We start from the raw sequence: 26,391 nt of genomic DNA, 5'->3' as shown, positions 1-26,391 counted from the left end.
AAACCCATTTTGCACTGGCACATGCTTGCTGGAATATAGCAATGCTGAAACTGTTCAGTATCAGGTTCAGCCCTCAAAAGCAAAGCAAACACATGACATGCATATGCCCGATCCAAGATCATATGCCCACGTTCAGCATTGTCGTCATGATGAGCGAGAATTTAAGTCAAGGTATTTACAAAACTCAAAACCAGTGAAGTTGGCACGTTGTGTAATTTGTAAATAAAAACAGAATACAATGATATGCAAATAATTTTCAACTTATATTCAATTAAATAGACTGCAAAGACAAGATATTTAATGTTTGAACTGAGAAACTTTTTTTTTTTTTTTTTTAATAATCATCAACTTAGAATTTAATGGCAGCAACACATTGCAAAAAAGTTGGCACGGGGGCATTGTTACCACTGTGTTACATGGCCTTTCTTTTTAGCACCACTCAGTAAACGTTTGGGAACTTAGGAAACCAATCGTTGAAGCTTTTCAGGTGGAATTATTTCCCATTCTTGCTTGATGTACAGCTTAAGTTTCTGGGTGTTGTTGATAAATGGCTTTGGCTTTGCCTAGTAGAGTTTTAACTTGCACTTACAGATGTAGCGACAAACTGTAGTTACTGACAGTGGTTCTGAGCCCATGTGGTGATATCCTTTACACACTGATGTCGCTTTTTGATGCAGTATCGCCTGAGGGATCCAAGGTCACGGGCATTAAATGTTATGTGCAGTGATTTCTACAGATTCTCTGAACCTTTTGATGATATTACAGACCTTAGATCAGTGGTCCCCAACCTTTTTGTACCTGCGGACCGGTCAACGCTTGAAAGGTTGGCCCATGGACCGGGGGGGATATTTTTTTTTTTAATTTTTTTGTCATAAAAAAATACAATCATGTGTGCTTACGGACTGTATCCCAGCAGACTTTATTGATCTATATTGATATATAATGTAGGAGCCACAAATATTAATAACAGAAAGAAACAACCCTTCTGTGCAAATGAGTGTAAATGGGGGAGGGAGGTTTTTTGGGTTGGTGCATTAATTGTAAGTGTATGTTGTGTTTTTTATGTTGATTTAATAAAAATAAAAAATAAAAATAAATAAATACGTATTTTTTTTTATTTTTTTTTTTCCCCTTGTGTGGCCCAGTACCAATCGATCCATGGACCGGTTGGGGACCCCTGCCTTAGATGGTGAAATCCCTAAATTCCTTGCAATTGCTTGTTGAGAAATGTTGTTCTTAAACTGTTCGACTATTTGCTCACGCATGTGTTCACAATCGCCCCATCCTTGTTTGTGAATGACTGAGCATTTCATGGAAGCAGCTTTTATACCCAATCATGACACCCACCTGTTCCCAATTAGCCTGTTCACCTGTGGGATGTCCCAAATAAGTGTTTGATGAGCATTCCTCAACTTTCTCAGTCTTTTTTGCCACTTGTGCCAGCTTTTTTGAAACATGTTGCAGGCATCAGATTCCAAATGAGCTAATACTGCAAAAATTAACAATGTTTTCCAGTTTGAACGTTAAGTATCTTGTCTTTGCAGTCTATTCGATTGAATATAGGTTGAAAAGGATTTGCAAATCATTGTATTCTGTTTTTATTTACTATTTACTAGAGATGACGATCAATGCGTTAAAATGTAATATCGGAAATTATCGGTATCGTTTTTTTTTTATTATCGGTATTGTTTTTTTTTTTTTTTTGTTTTTTGTTTTTTATTAAATCAACATAAAAAACACAAGATACACTTACAATTAGTGCACCAACCCAAAAAACTCCCTTCCCCATTCACACTAAAGGGTTGTTTCTTTCTGTTATTAATATTCTGGTTCCTACATTATATATCAATATATATCAATACAGTCTGCAAGGGATACAGTCCGTAAGAACACATGATTGTGCGTGCTGCTGGTCCACTAATAGTACTAACTTTTAACAGTTAATTTGACTAATTTTCATTAATTACTAGTTTCTATGTAACTGTTTTTATATTGTTTTACTTTCTTTTTTATTCAAGAAAATTTATTTATCTTATTTTATCAATTAAAAAAAAAAAGTACCTTATCTTCACCATCCCTGGTTGTCCAAATTAGGCATACCAATGTGTTAATTCCACGACTGTATATATCGGTATCGGTTGATATCGGATATCGGCAAAAAGCCATTATCGGACATCCCTACTATTTACACAACGTGCCAACTTCACTGGTTTTGGGGTTTGTAAATGATGAAATACAATGCATCTTTACCATATTGACCTACCTCTCTGTCAAGTAGAGTCGGGGAGATGACAGTAACAATGTCGCCTCTCTCTGCATCGATGTAGAACATATTTGGGGAGGGTTTGTCCGGCGACTGTCGGAGGATGTTGTAACGCAAAGCTGCGTTATCTGTGGCGGGGTCGTCTGCATCGAACGCCATCATTGTCATCACCGTGGTTCCTGGAAGGGAGTACGGTAAAGAGTTCAACTACATTATTTCAGTGAGAGAGCTAAACACATTCCTTGTAATACAGTACGTTTCTGAGTAGGGTCAAATAATTCTCTCCGTTTAGGATTCTTGAGTGGAAAGTCATCAATTTCTGATTTATTAAATTGTATAACAGTGCTCATTTGTAGTGGTCTTTTTTTAACTATTTGGAAAAAAAGATATACACATAACTAAAAACTTGGTTGAAAAATAAACAAGTGATTCAATTATAAATAAAGATTTCTACACATAGAAGTAATCATCAACTTAAAGTGCTCTCTTTGGGGATTGTAATAGAGATCCATCTGGATTCATGAACTTAATTCTATACATTTCTTCACAAAAAAAAAGAAATCTTTAACATCAATATTTATGGAACATGTCCACAAAAAAATCTAGCTGTCAACACTGAATATTGCATTGTTGCATTTCTTTTCACAGTTCTTTTTGACAGACATTTTAGTGAGGCATGGGTGAAAACTCTGGGTTTATGGTAATGAATGGAATAGCCTACTTGATTTGATGTTCAGTTTATGAACTTACATTCATATTTTGTTGAAGTATTATTCAATAAATATATTTATAAAGGATTTTTGAATTGTTGCTATTTTTAGAATAGTTTTTAAAAATCTCACGTACCCCTTGGCATACCTTCAAGTACCCCCATTTGAGAAACACTGTACTAGGTCATAAAATCAGTGTCAGTTGAGTCGGCCCATAGGTTGCCTGTAGGGATTTTTAATGTCCAGCAGATGTCAGTATTTAGTGACACAGTATTAATACAGTTTTGCAATGTGTCGTAACGCTTCATGACGCCTCATCAACCCATCACTACTGGACACTAACCGAGAGTTGATGAGCGGCCGAGGTTGGGGTCGGCTCTCTTGGTTGCTTTGTTGGGTCTGCTCCTGTCTCTGGCCATGCTACCCCCCCCCCACACACACACACACACACACCAGCAGACAATGGTGTGGGATACCCACACAGTGTGTGTGGGTTTTGAAATGATGTTTTTGTTTGGTTGCTTGTCTATGGATGTATTGTCATAAAGATGTGGACTTTGGGGTGTTTGTTTTCCCGAGATGCAAGAATTGAAGCGAACGTGGCGTGCAGGTAAAGACATGGTTTAATTATTACTATAAACTACAAAAAAAGGGTGCAAACAAAAGGCGCGTACAAGGCGGAAATAAACTTGGCTAAGAAACAAAAACTACCACAAATAAACATGAAACAAATAAACACTTACTGTGACAAGAATATAGACAAAACTCACTTGGCATGGAAGCATGTGTAGCAGAAGTCAAACAGAGTTAATGTCGCCAGGCTGACTTCCTGGCAACTATCGGCTTAAATAGTCTTGGACATGATTAATGACAGGTGTGTGAGTCCAAATGAATCAGGTGCGTGACATGAGGACAGGTGAAAACCCATGGGTTGTCATGGAAACAAAACAAACAAGAGTGCACAAAGAGTCCAAAAACCAACCGAACATAACCAAAACAAAACATGATCACACAGACATGACATGTATATTATTGGTTGTTTATTTTTTGTTGTTTTAGTTTTGTGGCTGTGTGTAGAAGTGGCACTGCTGGAGTGGCATCTGGTTGCATCAGCTCTGCTCTTTTAATGTCTTTTACTTCCCTTGTGTTCTTTGATGTTTCCCTCTTACACACATTGTCGTGCAATGTGTGCCATGGCTATGATGTTATTTTTTTCCTTGGCCTCAGTCTGGACCCCTTCTCCAGGGGCCCAGGCTTAGAGTGATTTTTTGTTGTTTTGTTCGTTGTCCATAACATATGTCTGCCTATACCATAACCCCTCGGGCAGGGGTGTCAAACTCAAATACAGTGTGGGACAAAATTTAAAACTGAACAAAGCCGCGGGCCAAGGTTGAACAAATTAACCTTTTAATAGGGACCCAAACAAGTTTTGCATTGAATATTGAACAAGCAAGGCTTGTATAACTTTACAGTGACATGCAAAATCAAGTTTCAAATAATAATAATAATAATAATTCAAAAATATCAATGGCATATCAAATACAATTTAAATAAAAATTGAATGCCTTTTTTCTATTTGCAGCCTTCTGAGGTAAATATCAACATTAACTTTTTCCACAGGCTAATAAATTAGAAAATAAAATAACAATGAATAACCCAACCATTCAGGACTTTAAACTGCTCAGTTTGCAACACACTTATCTGATCTGATGTGCCCAAGCCAGATACCTGCGATCTTTTCTTGGATGCCAGTTCATTAATGTCGGGGCTCAGGCTTCGAGCTGAGGTAACCTTCATTATCGAACAAAGTTGTTCATCAGTCATTATACCTCGTAGTCCACCCGGACCATAGTCTTGGGGGCGTGCTTTAAAGGCACTGCGTTTATCGTTCTCCACGAGCTGTCGTCACGTCTGCTTTTCATCCATTCCAACAACGTGCCGGCCCGATTACAAAATATGTGCGACTTCAGCACGCACACACACGTAAATGCCATGCATACTTAAAGTGGCCAACAGCGATACAGGTTACACTGACGGTGCCTGTATAAATAACTTTAACACTGTTAGAAATACGCGCCACACTGTGAATCCACACCAAACAAGAATGACAAACACATTTCGGGAGAACATCCGCACCGTAACACAACATAAAACACAACAAAACAAATACCCAGAATCCCATGCAGCCCTAACTCTTCCGGGCTGCAATATACACCCCCGCTACCACCAAACCCCCCCTCCGTGCGTCAGTTGAGGCGGGCGGGGTTGGTTATGCAAACCAATTTCTTCAGCAGCAGCAGTTGACTGGTCTTAGACCAGAGGTGTCAAAGTCATTTTCACTGAGGGCCACACCGCATTTATGTTTGTCCCCAGAGGGCCACTTCCAAAAGTGAATACTATTATTACACAATTGTTTTAATGCATTTTATTAGATTTTTTTTTAAATTAAAATGTAACAAACATATCGTAAATTGCAATCATTTCACCTTAAAATTTAGTGTATATTACTGTAAATGGAAAAACAGTACTGTTGTTTTTATGGGGAAAAAAAATGCAGCTCAGTTGCAAGAATTTTACTGTAAAATTTACATTTGTTTTTTTACTGTAAATAAAAAAAACTGCAATTTTACAGTAAATTTTGGGCACCTGAGCGGACAGTTTTTTGTTGTTTATTTTACCGCAAAACAACTGTAGATTTTTCGGTGTATGCCAAGATGGCACCACGGTTTATTACAGTAAAAAAAGTACTGTTTTTTTCATTTAGAGAAAAATGCTGTAAAAACCACAGTAAATTTCACAATTTTAGTAGCAATTTTATCAATTGCTACTTTTTGATTGCACACGTTGATGGATAACTTGCTTTGAAATCCTTATAATTAGTATTTATTTCTATTTAAAAATGGTTTGAATGTTCGATCATACATTTTTGCATAATTACACAATGTTTAAGTTGACATAATTTGCGATTACACGGAGTGCATATATTTTTTTTCTACCAAACTAGAAAGAAATAACATATTTAGTAAGAAAAGTTACAGTGCTTTATTGATACATATTATTTCCAGGCTTTCGAGGGCCTAATAAAATGAAGTGGCGGGCCATATCAAGCCCCTGAGCCTTGAGTGTGACACCTGTGTATTAGACCCTGCTGGCGGGGAAGACACTGCATGGGGTGGTCCTTGGCTTGTGCGGTCACATGCGGTCTGGCCGGGTTCGATGCACTGCGGAGTTCTCTGAGATGCTTTTAGAGACGGCTTATATTAGAGGAATGAACATTCAATTAACAGGCAACATCTCTTGTGGATGTTTCTGCAGTCAGCATGTCTACTGCACACTCCCTCAACACTTGTGCCATCTGTGGCATTGTGCCGTGTGATAAAATAGCACATCTTGTTGTGCAATAATCACCCTGTCAAATCAGCATCTCGATATGCCACGCTTCTGCGGAGAATGGATTATCTCGGCAAAGGAGAAGTCCTCACTAACACAGATTTAGACAGATTTTTCAACAATAAATTGGCCTTTTGTCTACATCGAAAAAAGTGTCGGATTTTGGAGTTCAGCTCACGATATATGGTATTTTTCTTGAGTGGAAAAGGAGAGCTAACTCTGTCCTAGGCTGCCAACTGGACATCATCAAGACAGAAGGATGTTAGGATCTGACAGCCATAATTGGCAGCTCCTCTTACCCCCTAAGATGGATGTGCAATACTGTATTTATTTTATCCCTCTACTTTTATTACATTGCTCATGTTTTTGTCTATATTGTATCATTGTTCATAGTCACACATTACATGCATTTTTCATTGCAACCAATACTGATAATAACAATGCATTTTCCATTAAAATCTCCCTGACTGCATTATTATTTAATCATTATTATTTAATCTTAATCTTCAATAGTAGAATTTGATTCAGCTCCTTTATTAGATGTATCGTACCCGCGGCTCTCGAGCCACATGCTCTCCCTGGAGCATTTAAAAAAAAAAAAAGATTGAAAATGGAAAAAGATGGGGGAAAAAATATTTTTTTTGTTTTAGTATGTTTTTTGTTTGAGGACAAACATGGCACAAACCTTCCCAATTGTTAGAAATCCCACTGTTTAATATGTTTGTGTGTATGCTTCACTGATGAGAGTATTTGGTGAATATTGTTTTGTCCTACTAATTTCGACGGTTCTTGAACTCACCATAGTGTGGACTGTGACGCAACAGTTTGTTTACATGTAAAATCTTCCACTCCTTCTTTTTCTCATTCTGTCCACCAAATGTTTCATGCTGTGCGTGAATGCACAAAGGCGCACTTTGTTGATGTTATTGACTTGTTGGAGTGCTAATCTGACATATTTGCTCAGTGCATGACTGCAAGCTAATCCATGCTAACATGCTATTTAGACTAATTGTATGTACATATTGCATCATTATGCCTCCTTTGTAGGTATATTTGTGTGCATTTAATATCCTTTTCTCTTATCCTTTTTGTATATAATTTTGTTTTGCATGTCTCATGACACATTATCATTAGAGATCATTATTCATGCGTTCGCTTCGTCTCGTCTCGACTACTGTAACGTATTATTTTCGGGTCTCCCTATGTCTAGCATTAAAAGATTACAGTTGGTACAAAATGCGGCTGCTAGACTTTTGACAAGAACAAGAAAGTTTGATCATATTACGCCTATACTGGCTCACTTGCACTGGCTTCCTGTGCACTTAAGATGTGACTTTAAGGTTTTACTACTTACGTATAAAATACTACACGGTCTAGCTCCAGCCTATCTTGCCGATTGTATTGTACCATATGTCCCGGCAAGAAATCTGCGTTCAAAGAACTCCGGCTTATTAGTGATTCCCAGAGCCCAAAAAAAGTCTGCGGGCTATAGAGCGTTTTCTATTCGGGCTCCAGCACTATGGAATGCCCTCCCGGTAACAGTTAGAGATGCTACCTCAGTAGAAGCATTTAAGTCCCATCTTAAAAGTCATTTGTATACTCTAGCCTTTAAATAGACCCCCCTTTTAGACCAGTTGATCTGCCGTTTCTTTTCTTTTCTCCTCTGCTCCCCTCTCCCTTGTGGAGGGGGTGCGGGGGGGGCACAGGTCCGGTGGCCATGGATGAAGTGCTGGCTGTCCAGAGTCGGGGTGCACCGCTTGCCTGTGCATCGGTTGGGAACATCTCTGCGCTGCTGACTCGTCTCCGCTCGGGATGGTTTCCAGCTGGCCCCACTATGGACTGGACTCTTACTATTATGTTGGATCCACTATGGACTGGACTCTCACAATATTATGTCAGACCCACTCGACATCCATTGCATTCGGTCTCACCTAGAGGGGGGGGGGGGGGGGGGGGGGGGGGCGACCCACATATGCGGTCCTCTCCAAGGTTTCTCATAGTAATTCACATCGACGTCCCACTGGGGTGAGTTTTTCCTTGCCCTTATGTGGGCTCTGTACCGAGGATGTCGTTGTGGCTTGTGCAGCCCTTTGAGACACTTGTGATTTAGGGCTATATAAATAAACATTGATTGATTGATTGATTGATTATCTGCATGTAATATTGGCTGCATTTCAGATAGTTGTTTGTGTGGCATGTTGTTCCAGACCACAGCAAACATTACCTAGCTTGCCAAAGATTGTAATAAATCTATTAAATAAAGACAGCTTGCCGTTTCCTTTAACTTGGACACACACATCTATACCTTTGGCCATTAAAAGTCATTTAATTTCCAGGAGTTATCTCACCTTCTGAGTAGCCTCTGATTTACTAATGGTTTCTAATGTTGTAAAAATGTGTAGAATAAATGTTACATTTAACATTTCTGTCAACGAAGATTTGCTTCAGCCTGCGACACATAGTCATTTTGATAGTAGGCTATTATAGCTAATATAGACACGTATGTCATTGGTTGCCTTCATTATAAGACTTATATACTTTTCATTTTTTCAGACAGTTTTGTTTTTTTGTATTTTTGGTCCAGTTTGGCTCTTTTCAACGTTTTGTGTTGCCGACCCCTGTATTAGATTGTGCCAGTGCACCTGTTTGATGGCCCGTTCCTTTATACTGATGTTCAAAACAAACATAATGTATGAATGTCCTTGAATCTGCATGTGACAAGACATGCCTTTTAACTTGTACTGAGATTCAAATTAAAAAAAAAACCTCTTTGCTTGTGCAGAGCTGATGTAAGAGTTCCTTTCTGATACACCCTCAATCTGCTGCTTGACGGCGATGACACCATTTGCAGGACACCTGCTTTCATACGTGCATACAGATATGCACCCTGTCAGGCCGCATCCCGTTTTTATATATTTTTTCTTTCCCCAAGTGCTGCAAAACATTTGTAAATTGAGTCCATTCTGGTGCTTTATGTTCTGGCTGTCATTTACCGTATTTTTTGGAGTATAAGTCGCACCTGCCGAAAATGCATAATAAAGAAGGAAAAAAACATATATAAGTTGCACTGGAGCCCGTCCAATCTATGAAAAAAACTGCGACTTATAGTCCGAAAAATACGGTACTCTCAGTCAGACAAGCATTTGCTCAATGCCGCATTTCTTCTTGGAGGAGGAGAAGTGCAATGGGGGGGTAAGTTCAGGACACAGATGGACACGTATGGCAAAGCAAAGGTCTGACACTGTGAAATGTGGGACATTTTTATGCCTGCAAATTGAAGCAAGAGACTTTCGTACACCAAAATCTGTCATTATAAATGAGCTATCCTTTACTGAAGTATAAAGAAAATATTGCACCTGACACAGTAATTATTTGATTTTGCAAAATATAGTGGTTATATTTTATGAGCAAAAAGTGTTCCAAACCAGTGTTTAAATTCTTGCAAGACAGCCTTGTTGTACATATTTGACACACACATTGTTATTGGTGACAGAGTCTTACAATTTCCCTGTTTTTTTTCCCACACATTTGCACTATCAAGCCATCGTTGTAAAAGAAAGTTGAGAAGTAAACATGAGTTTGTCGACAACCGGGTTGAAGTAAAGTTCGTACCCACTTTTGGAGACCGAATAAGCATCTGGCTGGGATTTGTAGGTACGCTTACTGATGTTCAATAGATGTAGCATCACAATCAGGAGAGGCAAGTAAGGCAAAGCCTTACCTGTCATTATGAAAAAAATATTATAAAGTAAATAACATACAATGAATATTTATATCTGTCAAAAATAATTGTTTATTGCATTTTGTGTAGGATTTCAATTGTTTTCAAAAGTGTACTTGGTAAAAAAAAAAGCTGCATTTACGAATGATTGTATTTGTATTTCCTGATCAAATTGTCATGTCTGTGTGATCATGTTTTGTTTTAGTCATGTTCGGTTTTGTTTTTGGACTTTTTGTGCACTTTTGTTTTGTTTTGTCACCATAGCAACCATTCGTTTTCACCTGTCACGTCACGCACCTGCTTTCACTAATCATGTCTATAGTATTTAAGTTCATTGTTTTCAGTTTGTCGTTCTGACGACATCCCACATTTATGCTCTGCACATTCCTGATACTTTTTTCATGCCCATCGTTCATGCTGCTCCTTTTGTCCATGCCAAGTAAGTTTTGTTTATTAATGCCACAGTTTGTGTTTTTGTTTAATTGTTCATAGTTTCTGCCTTTGTGCAAGTATTTGTTTTCATAGCCAAGTTGTTTCTCCGTCACTGTGCGCGCTTTTCGTCTGTACTTTTTTTTGATAAAATTAAATAAATCATGTACTTACATTCCCGTCTCGCCCGAGCCAACTTTCCGTTGCATCCCGGAAAAGCAAACACCCAGGATCAAGTCATGACACATATACAGTGCAAAAAAAAGGAGACCCTATTCCTGTGATTGTGCAATCCCTCATAAACTGGGTTGGATAGTGCAGGCAACAATGCATTTGTAAAAGGGTGTACACATGTCTATCGTACGATGTAGGCTTTTAAAACTGTAAAATACCTTAAAGAATGCATTACCACTTAAGTTTGTGACCAAATTATGACATACATGGGGACATATTTAAATATGAAAGCTACAGGTGTACTTTTGAATGTTATTTATGCTAATGCACTGACAGAAAAAAAAAAAATATATGTGGTATTAAGTTTAAAGCAATGTCATTTTTTCTGTTGTAAATTATTTCATGTTCATTGTTTTTAAAAGCATTTTAGATTTAAAATGCACCTTAATCCTGGACTGTGCCTCTCTATTCTTTCTCTCACATACATTTTGTTAAGTACATCTAGATCAACTAATAAGCACTATATATTAAGTTCTTGTACCACCAAGCTTGTTTTCACCATGCAATGTTACATTATAAAAATCAAGTAATCTTTTTTTTTATTTTTAGTGTCTGAAACATCCAGGGCGAAACCTTCAGAATAAAAGCACATTCACATCTGGAATTGCCGACTTTTAGTTTTGTCATTATGTGCTCTCAAAGTTTAATATATGACTATTTAGTAGGGGTGTAACGGTACATAAACATTTCGGTTCGGTACGTACCTCGGTTTAGAGGTCACGTTTCGGTTCATTTTCGGTACAGTAAGAAAACAAGAAAATATACATTTTTGGGTTATTTATTTACCAAATTTGCAAAATCTTCAACCAAAAATATTTTTCTTAGTGGAATATTTGATGTGAAATAATGGGAACCTTGGATAGGTCAATAATTCATAATAACATTGATTTTGATTCAATATTATGTTTTGAGCAATGACAGTTCGAAAGAAAAAAAACAGCTTTGTTTTATTAGTCAACATTGCAACTTTTTCTAAATTACATTTCACCTTTAAGCTTTTTTATTTCACTTTTGTTATGTTTTTGTTTATTTTAATAGTATTTTTCGAATGTGCCGTGGGCCTTTAAAACATTAGCTGTGGGCCGCAAATGGCCTCCGGGGCACACTTTTGACATCCCTGCTATAGATAATAAAAACTTTTATCTGATAAATCTATGGATAAAAAGCAGAGCCTGGCGACGCATGCACGTTTATCATAACTCTCTCTCTCTCTCTGTCTCTGCCCCTCCCTCACGAATGCTGCTGCTCGCACAATTTGTTTTGTTTTTAACCCCTTCTTAACCCTGAACGTACATTGAAAAAACACGCAACACTAACTCAAATTGCCAGACATTTGAGGCATTTAAGAAACTCCGCCCTGACAGCTCTGCAAAAGAGGACATGTCCGGTGAAAAGAGGACGTATGGTCAGTCTATCGTAGCCTGTTAGCTGCTTGCATGCCATGTGTTGTGCCTCGGTGTGCATTGTTTACACAACGTGGGGTACGCTACTTAATATGTCCATTTGGAAACTTGTTAGGTACACCTCTGCACCGAACCGAAACCCCCGTACCGAAACGGTTCAATACAAATACACGTACCGTTACACCCCTACTATTTAGATCAACAATTAGAAATGTTTCCTGTTTACTGGTTTTCCACCTTTTCTGTAGAGGGCGCCGGAAGTCGGCAGACCCGTCAGCGAACCTGTTCTGTTTCCCTGTAATGTTCGTCTGCTCTTGAATGGCATTGTGCTGAAAATCTCAAATTCCCCTTGGGGATTAATAAAGTATTTCTGATTCTTATTCTGATAATTTTTTGTCATTTACGTCGTAATTTTTATATCAGAGTTGTAGCTAAAGTAGCTGCAAAGTTAATTGAAAGAACATGACGGCAAGACCCTGGCGTAACGTAAATGTTAACAATGCATCAGTCGGAACGCACAATGGAAGCTAAACCAACAAAACCCGAAGATGAATTACTGGCAAAAGAGGGAAGAACTGTTTTGGCTTTGGTTAGAATTTTTAAAAAGTCAATACACCGAATGGTAAAACTTTACTTTTCCACTGTGCCTCTTTCTCATCAAACATGGGACCTTGTGTGGATGATTCCTTCACAGAAAGCTGCTTTTTCGCAGGAGTTTGTTTGCTTGTTATGTTCTTGTTCACCTTGTAAATAATTGCATTTCCCCCCACTTGGCTTGATGCTTTGGTTTCAGGTGCTGGAATAGGTTTGTTGTGTTTGTTAATTTTATTTAAAGGACAACGTGGGGTTACATAAAAACATGGCTGCACCAGATTTAGCACCATGCTAATTTCCATATGTAGTCCTTTTTAAGACACATTTAGCATCCACAAAACAATTACACAACAAGATTTAAAGTACATAATAAAAAGCAATTTAAAATACAAGTGCAATATACACATGCAAAGGGCTGATTACAAATCAGTGTGCAATGTCGTCATGTTACATTGTTACAGTGCTGCTGTCATTTTTAAACAAACTTTGCAGCGTGCAGTCATTTGTTCCAAGCCTGTTGCCGCAAAACCAAACCACTAAAAAAACACTATTCTTTTATTTGGAGCACATGTCTCGCTCTAGTTTGGCGTTAACATTAACGATGCTGGAATATGTGTGTGTGAATCTCCCGAAGGAAATAAAAGGGAGTTATTGAGAGCAAAAAATATGAAGAAAAAAACATTATTTTTGTTTTTTTAATCGTCTGAAACAAAAAAGTCAAATTTATTGATACAATTTTCCCAAACAAGTGCCACATCAGAAGAAACGTGGCTCTTTGAGTACCATCATAATGACCAACATTGAATTACAGTACCGTAGTAGGCCTAAGTATACATTGTTTTATTTAACAAGTATATGTGATACTTTTGACCAGTGAAACATTACACACAGTTTGAACAGTATCACTGTTTTTAAATATAGGAAAATAGAACACTGTACTTTAATCAAGTACAATGTTATCTCAAATGCTGACAACATTGGCACTTATTCCATTATTGTGGACCTAAAAATTATGCCTACAGGTACAACTCCCCCCAGAATAGACAGAGCAGATTTTAAGCTTGTTTTCAGTACACTTTGGAACAACCACTTTTAACTCTAAAATCAGTCTGCTGGCGACACCCGCAGAGCACTGGAGGCAGTTTAATTTTCTGTTTGTATGTGTTTTAGTAGCATTTTCATACCAAATTATGTTATTTTTATGCATACTTTGAATAAATTTGCAAATTCGGTACGTCTGCCAGACACATTGTTGCAGGTTGTAGTAATACAACTAAGGAAGGGGTCACTCAGTATACATGTTCAAACGATGGGAACCTCTCCAGTCAAATTGACTCATGCAAAATGGACGGACCAAGCAAGAGTGAAATTTGCAGCAATCATTTTAATGATTTCGACTTTGTAGAAGGAGGACTTTGGTCAAAGTTTGGATGGGAAAAAAATAAAAGACTCAAAATCAGGAGCACCCTCCAGGTGAAAAAGACAGAGTTAGAAACTGCCAAAAATTGGAAAAGAGCAGACCCGGCGCTCAAAAACAAGAGAAAACGAAGGTAAGCCACTAGTATTCTGTTTTATATCCTCTTCTACTGATGTTTTCCTCAAGATGCTTGGAGGAGATGGAAGAGCAAGAAAGTCCAGAAATAGTGATTTGTTTATATTTCTTGTTTGCTCTTCATATTAACTATATAAGTTTTGAAGTAATCATGGACTAGGGCGAGAAAAACATAGAATGAAGTGATCAAAATACTAGTTTTGCATGCTTTTATCCACACTGTCTATGCGGGGAAATGGGCTCCAGTTCTGTAGATGCCGTCACTTCAGCAATGGAAAGTGGGCGTTCCAAGTACAGTTGGTTATCTACCGATTGCTCAAAATCATATGTATAACCCATATATGGGACCTTTAAAGGAAGTTGCTCTTTGTGTTGCCCAATGTGTGTTTGTTGTATTGTCATTTTGGTGTTTAGTGTTCTTTTTAGTAGGATTCAAGACTACCATAATTAGGTTAAGAGGGGAGGAGTATATTTACAGCTAGAATTCCCCAAGTCAAGTATTTCATATATATATATATATATATATATATATATATATATATATATATATATATATATATATATATATATATATATATATATATATATATATATACATATATCTATATATATATATATATATAGATATATATATATATATAAGAAATACTTGACTACTTGACTTTCAGTGAATTCTAGCTATATATATATATATATATATATATATTTATTTTATTATATACATATATATATATATATATATATATATATATATATATATATATATATATATATATATATATATATATATATATAAAATCTCCTGATGATTGAGGGTACCCCCCCTCATGAAACAGGCCTGTTTCATGAGTATTTCTCTTATATATATATATATATATATATATATATATATATATATATATATATATATATATATATATATATATATATATATAAGAGAAATACTTGAATTTCAGTGTTCATTTATTTACACATATACACACACATAACACTCATCTACTCATTGTTGAGTTAAGGGTTGTATTGTCCATCCTTGTTCTATTCTCTGTCACTATTTTTCTAACCATGCTGAACACCCTCTCTGATGATGCATTCTGCTTCGTCTCCTTGTTGTGTGCGCCTTTGTGCACTGCACTCTCTAAAAGCCCTAAATGTTAATGTCACATAAGCATGTACAGTAGATGGCAGTATTGTCCTGTTTAAGAGTGTCACAACATTGCTGTTTACGGCAGACAAACTGCTTTACGGTAGACGAAAACGTGACTGCAGTTGTTGTGTGTTGTTGCCGTGCTGGGAGGACGTTAATGAAACTGCCTAACAATAAACCTGGAGGGGGCGTGGCCTCCAGCTCCGCCTGAATTTCGGGAGATTTTCGGGAGAAAATTTGTCCCGGGAGGTTTTCGGGAGAGGCGCTGAATTTCGGGAGTCTCCCGGAAAATCCGGGAGGGTTGGCAAGTATGAATTAGGAGCCTTTGTTTGCTTACTTACTACTAAAAGACAAGTTGTTTTGTATGTTCACTAATTCATTTAAGGACAAACTTGCAATAAAAAACATATATTTAATTTACCGTACATTTTTTTGTCAAAATAAAGCCAATAGTGCCATTTTTTGTGGTGCCCTTTATTTAGAAAAGTACCGAAAAGTATCACAATAATGTTGGTACCGGTACCAAAATATTGGTATCGGGACAACACGAGTCCAAAGTATACTTCACTTCTGGCCAAACGTCAGCTGAGACATGCTCCAGCTCACCCTTCCTTGGCTTCTTATCTCAACTGACAGAATGAGCATTATTCACAAAGGTAAAGTATGGATCAAAGCAAAGAGTCTTCGTCCAGCTGAAGGTAAAAGTGCCCATTTGCACTTCAAGGTGAACCATTAATGTTAAGGTAAACCGGTAATCCTTCCTCTACGGACTAATTACACACCACCGTCTCATTCATTACTTAAACTGTGTTCCACTTCACAGCCGGAAAGCCACACTTTTCAAAATGACACAGCCATCACATACACACACCACTTAGCACACAGACACACACACACACACACACACACGCTCGCTGGCAGTAAATTACAGAATTAAAATGCTGTCCAAATTGGTTGTCTCAGTGAACACATCTCATATTTTCATTGAGCCGCATCTCTTGAATGTAACATGATCACATTACAAGTAATGTCACAACACTGGTCTGGGCTGCTGCTGGTATGATGTTTTACACAAAATTACACAAAAATAGGATAATGATTTGGTCTTCCTTTTAGTCACTACGAAACAAATTGTCAGCACCTAAGCAGTCAGCTTTCTCAGTCTAGCGTTAAAGTTAAAGTACCACTGATAGTCACACACACACTAGGTGTGGCGAAATTACCCTTCGCGTTTGACCCCTGGGAGGTGAGGGGAGCAGTGAGCAGCAGCGGTGGCCACGCTCAGGAATCATTTTGTGATTTAAGCCCCGATTCCAACCCTTGATGCTGAGGGAGGTAATGGGTCCCATTTTTATAGTCTTTGGTCTGACTCGGGCGGGGTTTGAACTCACGACCTACCGATCTCAGGGCGGACACTCTAACCACTAGGCCACTGAGCAGGCGACAATGACTACATTAGAATATAGTGCATCCGGAAAGTATTCACATTTATTTCTGCCTGTCCTTTGTTTTGTGTTTCTACTTTAGACCCCACTGCTTCCTGAGAGGGCGGTGCCACAAGGCGCACCTGTAGCCACTCACTAATTCGAGGTGTTGATACTCCCTGGCTACAGGACGGGGTCGTGGTTTTGTTTTTCTTCCTGATCTGCTTGCCGATCATGATACACCTTGCTTATGTGATTTCCTAGCACCCTGTGACGCCGTCCTGCTCGGGAGTGCTTCTAGTCCATTTTTTTTTTTTTGTCAGTGTTTTAATTTTTTACCTTTTAATGCATTGGCTGCTATAGTTTTACATCCAGTTAGAACTGTTCTATGTGAGAGGGTTATGGTTAGGGTTAGGGATACGACATCTGGTTCTGCATTTGGGATCTTTACCTGACCACACAATGACAAATATACCATATTTTCCGGACCACAGGGCGCACCAGATTATAAGGCGCACCGTCGATGAGCGGGTCTATTTTCATACAAAAGGCACACCGGATTATAGGGCGCATTAAAAGGGTCGTATTATTATTTTTATTTTTTTCTAAATGGAAAACTATCTTGTGGTCTACATCAGTGATTTTCAACCTTTTTTGAGCCAAGGCACATTTTTTGCTTAGAAAAAATGCGGAGGCACACCACCAGCAGAAAACACTAAAAAATGAAACTCAGTTGACAGTAAAAAAGTCGTTGTCCCAATTGTTGGATATGACTTTAAACCATAACCAACCATGCATCACTATAGCTCTTGTCTCAAAGTAGGTGTACTGTCACCACCTGTCACATCGCGCCGTGACTTATTTGGAGTTTGTTGCTGTTTTCCTGTGTGTAGTGTTTTAGTTCTTGTCTTGCGCTCATATTTTGGTGTCTTTTTCTCTTTTTTAGGTATTTTCCTGTAGCAGTTTCATGTCTTCTTTTTAGCGATATTCCCCGCATCTACTTTGTTTTAGCAATCAAGAATATTTCACTTGTTTTTATACTTCTTTGTGGGGACATTGTTGATTGTCATGTCATGTTCGGATGTACTTTGTGGACGCCGTCTTTGCTCCACAGTAAGTCTTTGCTGTCATCCAGCATTCTGTTTTTGTTTACTTTGTAGCCAGTTCAGTTTTAGTTTTGTTCTGCATAACCTTCCCTAAGCTTCAATGCCTTTTCTTAGGGGCACTCACCTTTTGTTTATTTTTGGTTTAAGCATTAGATACCTTTTTACATGCACGCTGCCTCCCGCTGTTTCCGACATCTACAAAGCAATTATCTACCGGCTGCCACCTACTGATATGGAAGAGTATTACACGGTTACTCTGCCCAGCTCTAGACAGCACCGACACTCAACAACAACACATCATTTGCAGACTCTAATTACTGGTTTGCAAAAAATATTTTTAACCCAAATAGGTGACATAAGTTAATCTCCCACGGCACACCAGACTGTATCTCACGGCACACTAATGTGCCGCGGCACAGTGGTTGAAAAACACTGGTCTACATAACATATAATGGTGGTTCTTTGTTCAAAATGTTGCATAGATGATGTTTTACAGATCATCTTCAAGCCTCTTTCTGACAGTCGCTTCAGGATGCGCCGTTTTGTGGGCGGTCTTATTTACGTGGCTCACCTTCGGCAGCGTCTTCTGCCCGTCATCTTTGTTGTAGCGGTGTAGCGTGCAAGGACGGGAGTGGAAGAAGTGTCAAAAGATGGAGCTAACTGTTTTAATGACATTCAGATTTTACTTCAATCAATAACGGAGCAGCATCTCCTCATCCGTGACTCACTAGTGCAATAACAACGCCGGAAATGTGTCCCGTGAAAAATTGTCCGACTGGAACTCTCTAATAACTAAAGTTCCTTGGGTCAATAATGTAAACTCACTACACCGGTATGTTTTAGAGCTTTCATGTCGAATTTACTGACAGATATAGGTAAGAACTTTACACTACTTTGTATTAAAAATGGCAACAGCAGAGGATGGATGTCACATAACAAGAGGATAGAGAAAAAGAAGGAATATTGACTACGGCCTCGGCACCGACTACAAAGTCGGACGCGCGCATATTTTCAGGACTTATGCAGATCCCAATTACAGATCAGCAGGTACCAGAAGGTAGGAAAAGTTGCTTTTGCATAATATTGCGAAACAAAACGCCAGATAATATGCCTTAACTTATACACACACCATAATAATACTTGTATGTTGAAGCACAGGACAATCCATCAAGCGGTGCGGCTTCATAGCTTACCAAAGTCGTACTAAAACATTTTGATGGATATTTGAGAACCGTGTGTAATGTTCTATATTTTCAATGGACCATATAACATTTTGGTGTTGTTTACTTGAGTCATATCGCAGTCTACACGTATCTCTTAGGTGCGACTGCCATCTACTGGTCACACTTATCATTTCACCATGTACCAAATAAAATAGCTTTGAGGTCGGTAAGCACAACCGTAATTTATTCCGTACATTAGGCGCACCGGGTTATAAGGCGCACTGTGGAGTTTTGAGAAAATGAAAGGATTTTAAGTACGCCTTATAGAAAAATACGGTATTAATATTAAAAGGAAACAGAGGTCTCCATCAGGATAGTATAAGAACTGAAAAAAAGTGGGATCAGTGCATCCCTCGCTGTGATATAATGAATAATAGTGTGTTATTATATATTGTATTGATTATGCACAGTACAGACACATAAATGGACCTGAATCGTGATAAATTACCAGCAGATACTGCCACAAGTACTGTATGTTTACAGTACACTCAAGTACATGCGAACTGCATGCAGTTGAGTCAATTAACACTGCCACACCAACACGGGCGACTACGGTTAATGATAATGAGTATTGGTGGCGTCTTGAATGGTAAACTACATAATTCTATCATGTCTCCTTGTTTCCGTCCCATTGACATCTTATCAGCTCTATCCTGAGAGAGGAGCAAATCCTTCTAAACTAGATAGGGTGGTTATATGGGGGAGGGATTGGGATGGGCTGACCCCAAAAGTCACACAGAAGGAGCATAAAAAAGTTCCATGTATAGAAGGAACAAGTGATCATTGTTGTGTTGTGTTGGCGCGCAGTTTTGTAGCCGCCGAGTGACTCCTGGTTCTTTTTCAAATGTCAAGGGAAATCATCACAGGTTGGTGGATGTGTGGGAGTCGCCAGGGAACAGGCAGTTGACTGGAAAATAAACAAAAATAAAAAACTGAACACAATGCAATACGGCTAAATGTAAGAATGTGTATCTGTTGTGTGTTAGTTATCTATTCTCTTTAAATCATGAGTGCATACATATGGGCTTCATTCAGTGAAGGACGCTGTAAAAAATGTAATATTCTGCAGCGTGTACAAGATCCATTGTAAAAGTTGAATGGGATTTCTACAAAACTCAAAACCAGAGAAGTTGGCGCGTTGTGTAATTCGTAAATAAAAACAGAATACAATGATTTGCAAATCCTTTTCAACTTATATTCAATTGAATAGACTGCAAAGACAAGATATTTAATGTTCGAACTGATAAACTTATTTTGTTTTTACAAATAATCATTAACTTAGAATTTAATGGCAGCAACATATTTGCAAAAAAGTTGGCACAGGGGCATTTTTACCACTGTGTTACATGGCCTTTCCTTTTAACAACACTCAGTAAACGTTTGGGAACTGAGGAGACACATTTTTTAAGCTTCTCAGGTGGAATTATTTCCCATTCTTGCTTGATGTACAGCTTAAGTTGTTCAACAGTCCGGGGTCTCCGTTGTGGTATTTTAGGCTTCATAATGCGCCACACATTTACAATGGGAGACAGGTCTGGACTACAGGCAGGCCAGTCTAGTACCCGCACTCTTTTACTATGAAGCCACGCTGTTGTAACACATGACTTGTCATTGTCTTGCTGAAATAAGCAGGGGTGTCCATGATAACTTTGCTTGGATGGCAGCATGTGTTGCTCCAAAATCTGTATGTACCTTTCAGCATTAATGTGTAAGTTACCCATGTCTTGGGCACTAATACACCCCCATACCATCACAGATGCTGGCTTTTGAACTTTGCGCCTATAACAATCCAGATGGTTCATTTCCTCTTTGTTACGGAGCACACGACGTCCACAGTTTCCAAAGACTATTTGAAATGTGGACTCGTCAGACCACAGAACATTTTTCCACTTTGCATCAGTCCATCTTAGATGAGCTCGGGCCAGCGAAGCCGGCGGCGTTTCTGGGTGTTGTTGATAAATGTTTTTTGCTTTGCATAGTAGAGATTTAACTTGCACTTACAGATGTAGCGACAAACTGTAGTTACCGACAGTGGTTTTCTGAAGTGTTTCTGAGCCCATGTGGTGATATCCTTTACACACTGATGTCACTTTTGATGCAGTATCGCCTGAGTGATTGAAGGTTTGTAATATCATCGCTTACGTGCAGTGATTTATCCAGATCTCTGAACCTTTTGATGATATTACGGACTGTAGATGGTGAAATCCCTAAATTCCTTGCAATGGCTTGTTGAGAAATGTTCTTAAACTGTTCGACAATTTGCTCACACATTTGTTCACAAAGTAATGACCCTCGCCCCATTCTTGTTTGTGAATGACTGAGCATTCCATGGAGGCTGCTTGCATACCCAATCATGGCACCCACCTGTTCCCAATTAGCCTGTTCACCTGTGGGATGTTCCAAATAAGTGTTTAATAAGCATTCCTCAACTTTCTCAGTCTTTTTTGCCACGTGTGACAGCTTTTTTGAAACATGTTGCAGGCATCAAATTCCAAATGAGCTAATATTTGCAAATAATAACAACGTTTTCCAGTTCAAACGTTAAGTATCTTGTCTTTGCAGTCTATTCAATTAAATATAGGTTGAAAAGGATTTGCAAAACATTGTATTCTGTTTTTTTATTTACGATTTACAAAACGTGCCATCTTCACTGGTTTTGGGTTTTGTAATAATCATTGACATGTGCTGGAAAAGAGCCTAGTTCTCATTCATATTGGCTTTACTAACCTTTACAGCAAATATATTCACCAGATTGTTGTGTTTGTGTGTCTCTTGTCCAATATTTGATTTTGATGTCATAAATATGTCACTGGTCAAAATACCAAAAACAATCCCCAAATCTAATTCAATAAGACAATATTTGCCTCATGTATGAAGACTCAAAAGCCATTAACGGCAAAGGCAATGTAACTCAGAACACGTCCTAATTGCACAACACTAAACGCACTGAAACACATTAAAAAGAGGGCAATTCAATGACGTGGGGGAAAAAAAAACTCATCAATACAGTTCACGCTCATTAAAACTAAATAATGACACATTATTTTCTGTATTTAATTACACTCCGTCAAATTAAAGCATCATCAATGGGACCCGGCGCACCACAAAGGAAACAAAAGAGTCTTCCTCTGGGTAAGAGTATACACACACACACACACACACACACACACACACACACACACACACACACACACACACACACACACACACACACACACACACACACACACGCACACACACACGCACTAAGCCAGGGTTCTACTGCCCATATTGGGTTTCTGAGCCGAGGATGTCGTTGTGGCTTGTGCAGCCCTTTGAGACAATTGGGATTTAGGGCTATATACATAAACTTTGATTGATTGATATTAGGGATGTCCGATAATGGCTTTTTGCCGATATCCGATATTCCGTTATTGTCCAACTCTTTAATTACCGTTACCGATATCAACCGATACATACTGTCGTGGAATTAACACATTATTATGCCTAATTTGGACAACCAGGTATGGTGAAGATAAGGTACTTTTAAAAAATAATAATAAAATAAAATAAGATAAATCAATTAAAAACATTTTCTTAAATAAAAAAGAAAGTAAAACAATATAAAAACAGTTACATAGAAACTATTAATTAATGAAAATTTGTAAAATTAACTGTTAAAGGTTAGTACTATTAGTGGACCAATCATGTGTGCTTACGGACTGTATCCCTTGCAGACTGTATTGATATATATTGATATATAATGTAGAAACCAGAATATTAATAACAGAAAGAAACAACCCTTTTGTGTGAATGAGTGGAAAGGAGGAAGGTTTTTTGGGTTGGTGCACTAATTGTAAGTGTATCTTGTGTTTTTTATGTTGATTTAATAAAAAAAACAAAAATAAAAACCGATACCGATAATTTCCGATATTACATTTTAACGCATTTATCGGCCGATAATATCGGCCGATAAATCCCTAGTAAATAGTAAATAAAAACAGAATACAATGATTTGCAAATCTTTTTCAACCTATATTCAATTGAATAGACTGCAAAGACAAGATACTTAACGTTCAAACTGGAAAACATTGTTAATTTTTGCAGTATTAGCTCATTTGGAATCTGATGCCTGCAACATGTTTCAAAAAAGCTGGCACAAGTGGCAAAAACGACTGAGAAAGTTGAGGAATGCTCAAGTGTAAATGGGGGGGGAATGTTTTTTGGATTGGTGCACTAATTGTAAGTGTATCTTGTGTTTTTTATGTTGATTTAATAAAAAAAAATAATAATAAAAATAATTATATAAAAAACGATACCGATAATAAAAAAAAACGATACCGATAATTTCCGATATTACATTTTAACACATTTATCGGCCGATAACATCGCCAGACCAATATTATCCAACATTTCTAATTGATATTCATGTTCTTTATTATACAACATTTGCTGTTGATTTTTCTGTTGCCCTTATTAGTCAACTAGAAGGCCTGAAGTAACTTGCAGAGCAGGCATGGCATCAGTAAAGCTGATGTGTACGATGTAAGAAAGAGCTGTTTGAGGGAAACTAAATGTATTTAAACATAGACCCAACAACATTTAAGGGCTGTAAAAACAAAATATTAATCCAATGAGGTCTATAAGAGCAGCTAATGTTAATGAAGTTTTGGAAATAACAGAAAATACACACGTTGGGGTACATTTATTTAATTAGGAATGACAATATTTGTTGTTCTTTTCCAGAATACAAACTATATTAAATAATTATAAAGATTTGATATTTGATGATGCATGTTCTTATTCATCCAGGTCATTGTATTCTGAGGGCATTAAATCGATCGCCACTGGACTGTTCTGTTTGTTTTCTGTTTGGTCAGATCTTGTCGGACTAATCAGACTAGCTCTGGCAATCTAAGTCTGCGAGGATGAACTGATGAAGCCTGTTCGGAAAAGAGGCGAAACGACTTTTAATAAAAAACGAAAGTCCTTTTGTAGCGTTTTTTCCGGACCATAGGGCGCACCGGATTATAAGGCGCACTGCAGATGAATGTTTTTTTTTTATTGAGACACAGATTATTTATGTATTTAATATTCGTATGCTTACTATGGTATATTATTTATTTATGTGTTCACTGTTCTGTTACAGACAACAAGGAAATTGAATACAATTGCTACGGTATGAAAAGGGGTAGGATTAAATAAGCTCTGCTTCTTCCTACTCCTTTTCGGACGCGCTGTAGTGAAACAACTGGACATGTAAAGTGAAGACTGTTTTCACTGCTGGACTCTAGAAAGAGGTTCCGCAGCCTCCGAAGAAGCAGAACCTCCAGGTTCTGTAACAGCTTCTTCCCTCAGGCCGTAAGACTCTTGAACGCATCATAATGAACATATCCCCTCAACTCCCCCCAAAATGGATTAACTCGTTGGAAAAAAAAAAGACAATATAACATACATCCATAAACGTGGACGCATGTGAAAAAGTGCAATATATTTATCTGTACAGTAATCTATATATTTATTTATATATACTGTATGTGTCATGACTAGGACTGTGGCGTGGTTTGTGCTCCCGAGGTGCAAAATATTTGGACCAGATGTGGCGTGAAGGTGAATACATGATTTATTTAAACACTATAACTACAAAAAAAGTACAAACGAAAAGTGCGCACAGTGGCGGAGAACAAACTATGAAACCAAAAGACTATAGCATTAATAAACAAAAAAACTTACTTGGCTTGGACTAAAATAGCAGCATGAAAGATGGACATGGAAACAAGTGTCAGGAATGTGAAGACTATAAATGTGGGATGTCACCAGAAAGACAAACTGAAAACAATGAACTTAAATACTACAGACATGATTAACGAAAACAGGTGCGTGACTCAAAACGTGAAACAGGTGCGTAACGTGACAGGTGAAAACTAATGGGTTGCTATGGTGACAAACAAGAGTGCACAATGAGTCCAAACGTGGAAAAGGTGAAACTAATGGGTAACCATGGAAACAAGACAAGGGAGTGAAAAGCCAGAAACTAAAGAGTCAATAACTAAACAAAACAAAACATGACTAAAACAAAACATGATTACACAGACATGACAGTATGCATATATACATTTATTTTATATATATATATATATATATATATATATATATTTATATATTATTTATATATATTTATTTATTTATATATGCACCTTATTGCTTTGTTATCCTGCACTACCATGAGCTTATGTAACAAAATTGTGTTCTTATATGTGCTGTAAAGTTCAAATTTGAATGACAATAAAAAGGAAGTCTAAGTCTAAGTGAAGTGAATTATATTTTACATAGCACTTTTCTCTAGAGACTCAAAGCACTTTTACATAGTGAAACCCAATCTCTAAATTACATTTAAACCAGTGTGGGTGGCACTGGGAGCAGGTGGGTAAAGTGTCTTGCCCAAGGACACAGCGACAGTGACCAGGATGGCAGAAGCGGGGATCAAACCTGGAACCCTCAAGTTGCTGGCACGGCCGCTCTACCAACCGAGCCGTACCGTGTTTGTGATGCATTACATTGTATCGTATGCATGTTCCAAATAAACTGAAACTGAACTGAACTTAACCCCTTTGATGGCGGTATGGTATGATGTTGTTATAATTAACATATATTTTTAAATACAGTCCACTTTGCAAATTGAGTCAGTTATTTGAGTCTTTAACGTGTTCAGTTTTCAGTCGCTGTGTTTTTGCAGTGGCCAGAGCTTTTTTTTTAATTTTATTTGTTTGTATTTTGGCGTCCACCGGTCATTTATTTGTTCGTGTCTGTCTGGAAAAACACAAGCGATGACGTCAGCGAATTTGTGGGCGACACATTTTATCCATGATTATTTTGTTGACACCACCACCCTACGAGTTGTCATTCCCAGTTTTTCATGGGAGAAATGAAGTGCACCCTGGAGACACATAGGATAATGGATTTATGGCATTCTTTCAGGTTTTAATGCAAGAGGGCTGCAGAATGTGTACCTAACAACATATTGTTACCGTCTCAGTGCTTCTCCTTTTTCTATAGTGTGTTTGGAGTTACAGCATGCACGGTTATTCATATTCCAGTTTTTATGTATCCTATTGAGATGCAAATCCATGTATCGTAAGTAGAGATGATAGCCACGATACTGCTGCTGGAATAATGGTGGGGTATTTTCTAGCGGCGAGGCAATTCTACTTGACTG

General features: G+C 37.9%; 1 protein-coding gene across 2 annotated transcripts in view; it reads right to left on the bottom strand.

Annotated features, from left to right (window-relative positions):
- cdh13 (cadherin 13, H-cadherin (heart)) overlaps positions 1-26,391 on the bottom strand; it is an 892,196-nt gene that overhangs the window by 339,991 nt on the left and 525,814 nt on the right. Inside the window, exons 1-2 of one of the 2 annotated variants that reach the window (XM_061970207.2) lie at positions 3,744-3,843; positions 2,264-2,442 (exon numbers count right to left, since the gene is read on the bottom strand). In XM_061970207.2, the coding sequence (XP_061826191.1) occupies positions 2,264-2,442; positions 3,744-3,750 (186 nt within the window). In that variant the 5' untranslated portion in view covers positions 3,751-3,843. Of the gene's footprint in view, positions 1-2,263; positions 2,443-3,743; positions 3,844-26,391 lie in introns of those variants that run through there. The other variant, XM_061970208.1, reaches the window with a different exon arrangement.

This window comes from Nerophis lumbriciformis, linkage group LG10 (assembly GCF_033978685.3).
Source record: "Nerophis lumbriciformis linkage group LG10, RoL_Nlum_v2.1, whole genome shotgun sequence".
Lineage (NCBI taxonomy): Eukaryota > Metazoa > Chordata > Actinopteri > Syngnathiformes > Syngnathidae > Nerophis > Nerophis lumbriciformis.
The sequence above is the reverse complement of the archived record's forward strand: the minus strand, read 5'-3'. Positions and strand labels throughout refer to the sequence as shown.